Genomic DNA, 9817 nt, shown 5'->3' with positions numbered 1-9817 from the left:
ATTTAAAAACCTTAAAATTGTGTGCATATATTTGTTTTGAAAGATGCTTTTTATAATATCATAAATTCAATAAATTTTATAAATATATTCTAATAAAAAATAATGTTTAAAACTATGTATTATAGACTATGTCTAATAGAGAATATGTACTTATAATAGGAGGGAATAGCTCCTGGTTGTTAAACTGCTGCTACATCGCAACCTACTTCGTTGCGCCACAGCTCATCGACGCTACATTCCATTATTTCCATGTACACTACACGCCGGTAGGTGTATGCATGCATGTTCATGCACAACTGCGCGTTGCCGTGGACGCAGGACCACGTACGGCGCATCGGCATGAATGCATAATCGAGGAGGTAGTTAAACTGCTGCTGATAGAACTGGTCACGTACGTACCACTGACTCCAGGAGATGATCGATCGACCCGCCGGCCATGCATGATTAAGGGCCATGTTTCATTACGTGCGTTACAGCACGGCGCGTACGTAGTTGCCGACAAGATCGACGCAGGGCAGGATGAGACGGGCCTTGGAGGACGACGACGCGGCCCCCGATTCGGAAGCTAGCAGCCTGAAACCTCGGTGCCCGCGCGGCACCGGGACAGGTCTACTTCACGTGCTGCCGCGCGCTTTCGCGCCGAGACGGGTGATGGACCGGGACCTGTGGTGTATGGTCCCGGTCTGTGAATGAGACGCCGCGGCTACCCTGGTGAAAAATTGGTGTCTGGTAACGGTTCACCAAATTGATTCTGACACAAAGTAGAGGCTGGCTATCGCCAACCAGGAGATTTTTAACACCTGACGCAGTTAGATTATAGATCAATAATGCAGACTTCGTGGTCAGTAGAGCAGGTTGCGCTAACGACAGATCAAATACAGAGCTACTGTTTTGTTTTCAGAATCTTGAGTCAGTAATGCTTTAAAATGAATCGTCTTGCTAAGGAGAACAATTCAGCATAGCTGCTCTGAGCCTCTGACACAGGTGGCCAGGCATAATACGGCCGGATGTATGCTTGTCTGTGTCGGCGAAAGAAAGGTGATTCACAAGATGCTGTTACACCAGACTATGGAAAGAACGAATCAAGGACAAATCTCCAACGCTGCAAGGACCAGAATAAGCATGGATCCAAGGCCACCATTTACGACAATCACTCGCTCTTGTTGTCGGTATGTCCGTATGTAGCACATAAGCACATGCACCGGTAACATCTCAATGTATACGGTAACTCCATGTTACATAGCATCTGGACGAGAACATTCCGTTCGCATGGGAGGTTTCGCTGCATGGACATACAACATGTACCTTTTTCACCAACAATCTGCTACACAGCTACCGGGGCACTATTAACAATTATACGTTTTCAGTTTCAAGTAAAACACAAGAAAAATACAATCTAGGAGTCATGCACCGAAAGCACTAGCAATAACGTGTTCTGATGAGTTCCTCTGCAAATTATGAAGACTATACAGGTTCCTGGACGTTTAATGGCAGGATGCTTCACAGTATCAACAGCATGATGCTACAATGCAATGCCGATTAAATAGCAAGCTGGTAAGCCTACTCACATCCATTTATCTCGCTATCTCTTCAAGCCTCTTGAGTATATACTTTGTGTTGGGTCTCAATGATGGTGATGGGCTACAGCAAGCCGTTGCCAGCTCGAAGAATGCATTCAGATTCTTCTCCTTCCCTGACTTCCTGCATTGCTTGACAAGGTCGGAGCTGAATGCATCAGATATCTTCCTCTCAAGAACCAAATTTTTGAAGGAAACAGGCAAAAGGATGTCCCGAGGGTTTGGCCGGCTGTAGTCTGTGGACTCTTTTTGAGCAAGCATCTCAAGTAGAACTACTCCCAAGCTGTAGATATCACACTCCCTCGTGGCGTCCCTCATCTTGATCAACTCAGGTGCCTTATACCCTTGGGCTGCAGATGTTTCAAGCATCTCCTGGGCAGCGGTAGGATTCAGCAGAAGGTAGAGGCCGCAGTCCGAGATCTTGCACTCATAATTAGCATCAAGCAGAATGTTGCTTGTCTTGAGGTTGCCATGAACGATCGGTTTCTCCAAGCCGGTATGCAGGTGATCCAATCCCTTGGCAATGCCAAGAGAAAGGTTGCAGACTATGTTCCATCTCTGCGACTCTGCGATTCCCTCTGTATGCGATAGCAACAAAGAAATTAGCCATCATCACAACTGATATCATAAAGATGCTAAACAACAACTTTATTTATCATGTATTTTGTTCAAAGCACCAATTGATTTTTCAAGTTCCATAAGCTAGATCATAGATCATCATATTTCATTCAAGATTGCTATTCAACAACTCAAGCAAATGAGAAAGATGCATAAAGTGCAAAGCATTTAAAAGTACACTGCACCTAATACAAATGCAGGGGTTTTGCTTGAAAATATGACATATATGTGCACTTCTCTTTAGTTAAGAGAAAACAATACCTATAAATTAAATAGTATTTACCCAAAACTCCAATAGGTAACTGTATAGCAGATCACTGGTTATCAGAAAACAAATAGAACTGATTCTTCCCTAATGATTATGATTTGCTAAACGTGAAATGACAACATTAACAAACATCAGGAGTCAAGACCCATTCGAAGTTTCAAGCTGACAGCCAAGCAGGAAAGGTCTTCAAAAGTTGTTTTGATACAACACATGGCTATCTGCACATTTTCCCTCAATGTTCGAGCTAGTGGCTCTAGTGACCTGCCTTCGTCTCTAAATTATTTTAGAAATTTCCCTTTATGGAAAAAAATCAACAGATGTGCTACATAACTCCATTTCCAAGCCTTCGGGTCTCATGTTCATTTAACCAATCAGATTAAATTTGTCACAAATTTTCGAGACCATTTTCACCTCATTTGAGTTGACAGTTTTCAATTTACTTCCATTGAACCAAATTATAGAAAGGCAGTTTTACTCACTAAAAAGTGACAGATTCTGTTTGAATGCAAAACGATTGCACTTTGATCATGCTAAATATGTACTACTGAAAGAAAATATAAACACAGAATGGGCTTATTGGCAGCATGAAGAGAACAGTAAGCGCCCTAGCATTTAAAAATTCAGCCACCGGACAAATATGCAGTGAAGACTTCAAGCCTGCATGCTGATGCAGAGCTGCAATGCACATTGCTATGCTACATCATAGCTCATACCCCCAACATTTGGTGTGTATGTTGGTGTAATGTGCCATGGCATTGTGGAATACATGTCTGAGACAGTGAGATCTTCTTGCTAAAATACAGAATTTAGCAAATTTGTTGAAAATAATTGGCCCATGATCCCCCATAATCCAACCAAGAGTAAATCGACAACTTTGTCTCATGTTTGAAATGCAAGTAAAAATAACTACTAAATGCTTACAAGAAATGCAAATGTAAACGTGACGAAGAAAAGGCCTCCGCATTTATGTGCGCAAATGCAACTAACCTTGCAAGAACCCGTGGAGCGAGCCGGCGGCGTAGAAGGGGTGCACGAGCAGCTTCTCCCCTCTCGGCCCGACGTACACCGCGCGGAGCGGCACGAGGTTGGGGTGGCTCACCGCGCCGATCCTTCTCGCGACGGCGGACACCTCCTCGGGCCCGACGGCGCACGCGGGGCGCAAGAACCGGAGTAGCACCGCGGCCTCGCCCGACCGCATCGCGGCGCGGTACAGCGTGCTGTGCGCGGACTTGGCTACCACCTCCCCCGGCGCCTCGAGGATGGCGGCCACCGACAGCGCCTCCCCGCCGGGGAACTTCACGAGCGCCTCGGCCCCGCCGTGGTACCCGCCGCCCTGCGCGCCCACCCCGAGCCGCTCGGCGAACGGGCCGAGGTACGGCAGCGCGCCAAGGCGGTCGGCGATCGGGGCGAAGTAGGGCAGCACGGTGCTACTGCCAGACGTGCGCCGGCGGAGGCAGGCCGGCATGCGGAACGGGAGGCGGTCCAGCAGGCGCAGCCCGCGGAGGCGCGGGCGCAGGTAGCGGTAGAGCAGGTAGGCGACCAGGATGCCGACGATGGGGAGCAGGATGGAGTTGCTCCGCCCCTTGCGCATCGGCTCCTGCCCCGGTGTCGCCGCCTCCGCCGCCCCCGCCATCTCCATGGCGCGCGCGTCCGGTTCTTGGGACAAATAGAAGCGAGGGAATGAAGCCGACGGTGATGGCCCGGCTCGCAGGTCAGGTTCGTGGTGAAGTTAGCTGGGCAAGCTGCTTGCTTTGCCTTGCTCCGCTCGGTTGCTTACTCGCTTTTCTCCTCGGGTGGATTGAAGGGACAGGAGGGGTGGTGGTGAGCTACGGAGGACCCGGCTTCGGAGAGATTCTTGTCGCGTCGAGGCTTTTATCACTGTGAGTGAGTGAGACTGTGAGAGTGCGCGCGAGAGGGTGGCTTCCGGTTTCCTTTGCCTTTTGCTCTCTTTTTCTTTGAGGACTTGGCCTTTTTCTTTTGGAAATTAGCTTATGGAGTAGCAGGTGTCGGTGGCCACATTTCAGCTTTCGCTGTGCTGCAAGTGTGCTTTACTGCTTTGGCACTTTTCCCCGTTGAAATTTGGTAGCCGGAGGGTGCTGGCACGGCGATGGCACGGTTGCTGGTAGCAGCGGCCGTTGGGGACCGAACCGGCGGACGGAAGGTATCATATTTACATCGCGACGTACGTACGATGGCTCTGGGATGCTGGTGTTGGGAACAAGACGCACGCAGATGGACGACGAGGGAAGGAGGGACGAGAAGACCGATCCCGGCGTTAGTTGGCTGCTGAGCCGGCCGGGCTTCGGCGGACGGAAGTGGCAGACAGAGCAGTACATGGCTGGGCGGATGAATACGAAAATTCCACTAGAGTGTGGACCTATAGTTTATTAACATTATTTATTTGTGTTAGGATTTAGGTTAGAAAGGTTGTAAAAAAATATAAAATAAAAAAAAATTAATAGATAAATGAGTATCGGACGGGATTGACGAAATGCCGCGATAGACCGTACGGAGATTTGCATTTCGCCTAGGCCGACGTTTTCCGCTCTGTATTTGGACTGCGTGGTTTGCGGCTGTCAGATCGCAGATCAACGGTCCATGTATGGTTTTTGGTACCGTAGGCCGTAGCCAATACATGGCAAGTTATAGTAGTGGGTACTCTCGTGCATTGAAGTCTCTAATGGTGGCTTAAAGGGACGCAGCAAGAAACAAGCAACTTCAGCTGTTTTTTGACAAGCTTTCGATGGATGCTTGTGCTCATCGCGGAGCAGAAATGTGCCTTTCACGCTGTTTGTTGGAAGGTCTCGTTCTTCTCCAGCGGGAAGAGTTGAAGTGATAGACACCGCTTTTTGATGCGTTCAATAGAGGAACCAACCTCGCATGATACCTTACTTTCAGGATTGACACATGATATATATAGACGTCTAGAATAAGCAACCACGCTTGGCCCAAATAAGTCTCTGTCAGAATTTGGTATTTGCGTGCATTTTCTTCAGAACAATCATTCCATTGCTGTCATCAGAAAATTATAATGAGTTGCGCCCTTGTTTGCACTGTGCGGACTCTTCTTGCGAGGTAGGAAATTTTTTCTCCAGGACAGTTGTAGTTCATTCTCACTCCTAAATAAGTTTTTGTTTAATATAACTTAATGTTGTCTTCTGTTTTTCAAAAATTATAAACTGAAATAAACAGACTAACTTATTATTGAGAAACTATTTTTTAATGAAATGATTAAAAACTGATAACTTGACTAAGAGTAATTTTTTTTTTGAAAAACTGATGTTCTGAGAATTTAAAATTTTCTTATAAAATCAATAGTTTTTTACATAAGCTATAAATAACTTTTAGCAAAAACTTATAAATTTCAGCTATATCAAACATGACCTAAAACATGAGCAGATGTACGAAAAATGGCGCAAATTACTAGTGCACTCTCCATTCGTAGTGGTATGTATGTGGTGGGCGCTCGGCGCTCGGCGGACATACCGTGACCGGCTAAAGTTTCTGCAGCCTGATCTGCTCCCTAAACTTGGCGATGAACTCGTCGGCCTTCTTGTCCACCTCGTCCTCCCCCTCCGCCGCCGCAGCCTTCGTCGCCAGCTTGAGAAGCTCTTCGTCAGCAGACGAGTCACCGTCACTGTGATCATTGCCGTCATTGGCACAAATACTGAAGTCGCCACGGAACGACCTCTCTGACGGCACGGTCATCTCATCCGACCCGTCAGCCTCCTCATCCCAGTCGGTGACCTCGCCGTCGTCGCTTAACGGTTGGTCGCCGGGCATCGAATGATGGTAACATTGGAGGCCCCTGGACATGGTGGACGGCGTCGCGGCGTTGGACCGACGGGACTTGTTGGTGCTGTGGACGAAGAACGGCGGAGACTGTGGCTCTGAGCTTGGAGAAAGACCCAAGTCAGCGTCAAGAACAGATGGCGGCGAAGGGGCGGCGCGCGCACCGGCCCAGAACCCTGACGAGGACGCAGAGCTGTCCGTCTCTTCACCAATTCCATCGCTGGCATTGCCGGTTTCGGATTCTTGCGCCGCCGGCCTCAGCCTCCGCACAGGCAAGGAAAGCGGCCTCTCCCTTGCGCGTTCCTGGCAGTCGTCACTTGGCGCCGCGTGATCGGTGACCACGACGAGGGCGTCCTCGGGGTGGTACCGGGAGTTCCACGCCAGGGAGCCCTCCTTGGCTCCATTGTCATTGCCGTCGGCGTCGGCGCTCTTGTGGACGAAAACGCCGTAGGAGATGACGAGGCCGAGGAGGAAGAGGTGGGGCACCTCCCACACAGCCTGAGCCAGGGAAGGCAGCAGGGCGAGAAGGCCGATGGCGGCGGCGAGCAGCACGGCCACGGGCACGAGGCCAGGAGGGATTGGCCTCGCCCTCGCAGAGACATGGCTGGTTTGCGCGGGGATTGGGGTTGCGCCGGCCATTGCGCGCGGAGAGATCGGGAGAGGTTTGTGCACACGTCCGGTTCTTGGGTCGGTTTTGGGATCGCCGTGCTTGTGCTGTAACCTAACCGTTGTTGCTGCGTCGGATTCCTTGCTTTGTCGCGGCAGAGACCAGACTTGCCTGCAAAGCAACAGCGGAGGAGCAGGAGGGAACTCAGGGAAGATGATGACGACTCTGGTCTGAAAGGCTGATGGCTTGCCGGCCGCGTGGTCACTTTGGCATAATCACATTCACACGCTACGAGCTCTGTCAAATGATAATTGTGATTCTATGAGAATAATTTTTAGAAATAAACTAGATACTGATAGCTGAAAAAACCAATTTTATCTGATTCACTACCTATAAAATTATTTTCTCTATAAAATTTACCCTAAATAATCATAAAAATCATTTTTTAATCATAGGAGAGCTCTACAAACATGTTAGATGCAGCAATGAAGGCATACTTAAGCACAGTACATTATGGCATCTGCTTTGCTTTTTTTGTTAACAACTGTATCTGGGTAGTGCTCCTAGCTGCGTGCAGTGCCTCTGTGTGTGTCTATAACAAAAGAATGTGTTCTAGAGAGCAGCGAAGAAAGAAAGAAAGATGCAGCAGCACAACGCAAAGCCACGATCGACACACGACGGCATGCGCCACGGGCCCGCCCCGCCGATTCGTCTGGCACAAAAACACACTTGACCACGAAGGCACCGACACTCGCAGCCTGACCACCACGCCGGTCGCTTTGTCTTGCTCCGGCCGACATCCGCCACCGGTGGCAATTTTATTCTCCGTTTCTCCTCGGCGCCTGCAGATCTCTCGGGCCTCATCATTCTCCACTCCACATCACTACGAGTCTCTGAGTCGGAGGGTATGTAATGCATGCATGCATGCGTTTGTCTGGCTGATGCACCACCTGCCTCCTTGACGCAAGTGTACGGTGTGCCGGAGAAAATGATGATCCATTTCGAGTTTTCAACACTCAGCGGAGGTGACTCAGAAGGCCACGCGAAGGCGATTCGGTCGGTCAGTATATCTCTTACATAGCTTAGTAGTGAGGTCAGTAGTTCTAGTTGGTAGTTTAGTCTGCTGGGTAAGTTGTTAGGTTATCCCGTGGATTTAGTGCGTGATCTACTGGTGCTTTTGTTTCTTCACAGCGTCTCTCTAGGTATGGGAGATATGTATGTGTATATGTGTTGTTGTGTTGCACCTTTCTGAAGAGATGCTTTAAGTCAGGGTCGACGACGGGCTTATTGGAGGCGTTGCCTCTCCTTTTTATAGTTGATATATGTTATGGCGCCGGATTTATTTCTAACTAGCAGGATTAGCAGGATTGTCCAGAGCGTTCAGCGTCTTCAACGTATCCTGATTGCGAGATGTTACTTTTGGTGGATGCGAAAAATCTATTGGCCTTGTATGGCCTATCCTCATTAGTGCAGATTTCAACATCGGTTCCTTCTATCATAATCAGCAACGGTGGATCAGAGATGAAGTTCAGGGTGTCACTGACAGGACCTGCGTATTGTTCTCTGTATTTTCCTTTGTCTCAGGTTCATATATTTGTGCTACTCTTGATATAACAGAGTCAGCCCCTTCTAAAAAAGTGGTACTGCTAGGCAAATAAGCACGAAAACAGTTTATGAGCTGCACATAAACTCGATTACGGACTACTCCATTCCACTCCGTAGTGCCGAGACGCATGCATGTAATCAAGTACCACCACGTTCAGTACTGCTTACGAATGCAAGTCAAGGACCTTTACTCACCGCCCCCTGCCTGTCAGCCTGTACTCGAGTACTCGACCAACATCGCAGCTGCGCGACGAAGCCTCTGACCATGAGTCACTGGGCTGTGGCATTTTCAGTTCAGATTTCCTTCCGTCCAGGACACGTATTTCTGGCTGTTTTAGTATAACCGGTAATTGGTAAAAATCTAAAATTAGATAATATATATAAACGTATTTACCAAAATAGATAATATATAGTTGTATTTATTAATTTAGCATCCGTATTCGACGAACGATGTATAAAAATAGATTTTCGGTACACCGTGTACCAAAAAACTATTTTCAGCACACGGTGTACCAAATACAATATTGTTGCCTATATTCGACACACCATATACCAAAAATTAACTGTATTCAACAGACGGTGTGCCAAATACGAGCAACAATACCATATTCAGCACACCGTGTGCCGAAAAACACTTTTTCAGTAGCGACATGACCATGTACCCAAAAAACAGACACAACATGGCCGTGTACCAAAAAGTATTTTTTTCGGCACACGGTATACCGAATACGGCACTGTTGTCAGTACATTTTCGGTACACGGTGTGCCGAATACGACACTGTTGGTCATATTCGGCATACCGTGTGTCGAAAATAGTTTTTTTCAATACACATTGTACCAAATTTTTGGTACACCGTATGCCGAATACGAATGCTAAATTAATAAATACAACTACATATTATCTATTTCGGTAAATACGCTCAGATATGTTATCTAATTTTGAATTTTAACCACCGGTAATCACGTGTTCGTTTTCATTTCTAACCTCTTCGTTTTGTTTCTACCGGGTTAACAAAATATGAAAGTGAGAAAATGTAAACGAAAAAACAGTTAAAGAGATTTTTCCGACCATTCCCATTACGTCCGCGACTCCTGGCCGACCCAAGCACCAAAGGGCAGTGGTGGCACCGGCGCGTCGACTGGGCCCGTGTTTTAGCGTCCGGCAAATCTTAGAAATTTTGTCCATGAATCCGTGGTGACGAAACTATGGTGCACCAAAACCAAGCCCAATTTCTCACAAACAAACCGAATTATATATATATATATATATATATATATATATATATATATATATATATATCACAAATATTTTAAAATTACATGCTCGTTTAAGAAATAATGAGGTCTACT

General features: G+C 47.4%; 2 protein-coding genes across 2 annotated transcripts; both read right to left on the bottom strand.

Annotated features, from left to right (window-relative positions):
* Positions 1-1419: 1419 nt before the first annotated feature.
* Positions 1420-4875, bottom strand: LOC133921622 (putative kinase-like protein TMKL1). Its single transcript, XM_062366578.1, has 2 exons — positions 3451-4875; positions 1420-2155 (listed from the first exon to the last, which is right to left on the bottom strand). Exons 1-2 carry the CDS (start codon positions 4100-4102, stop codon positions 1575-1577), a joined length of 1233 nt encoding a protein of 410 aa, XP_062222562.1. The 5' UTR covers positions 4103-4875; the 3' UTR covers positions 1420-1574.
* An 870-nt stretch (positions 4876-5745) lies between these two features.
* Positions 5746-7155, bottom strand: LOC133921623 (uncharacterized). Its single transcript, XM_062366579.1, has one exon. The coding sequence runs from the start codon at positions 6892-6894 to the stop codon at positions 5959-5961; it is 936 nt and encodes a 311-aa protein (XP_062222563.1). The 5' UTR covers positions 6895-7155; the 3' UTR covers positions 5746-5958.
* Between the last annotated feature and the right edge of the window lie 2662 nt (positions 7156-9817).

Source organism: Phragmites australis, chromosome 6, assembly GCF_958298935.1.
Source record: "Phragmites australis chromosome 6, lpPhrAust1.1, whole genome shotgun sequence".
Classification (NCBI taxonomy): domain Eukaryota; kingdom Viridiplantae; phylum Streptophyta; class Magnoliopsida; order Poales; family Poaceae; genus Phragmites; species Phragmites australis.
The sequence above is the reverse complement of the archived record's forward strand: the minus strand, read 5'-3'. Positions and strand labels throughout refer to the sequence as shown.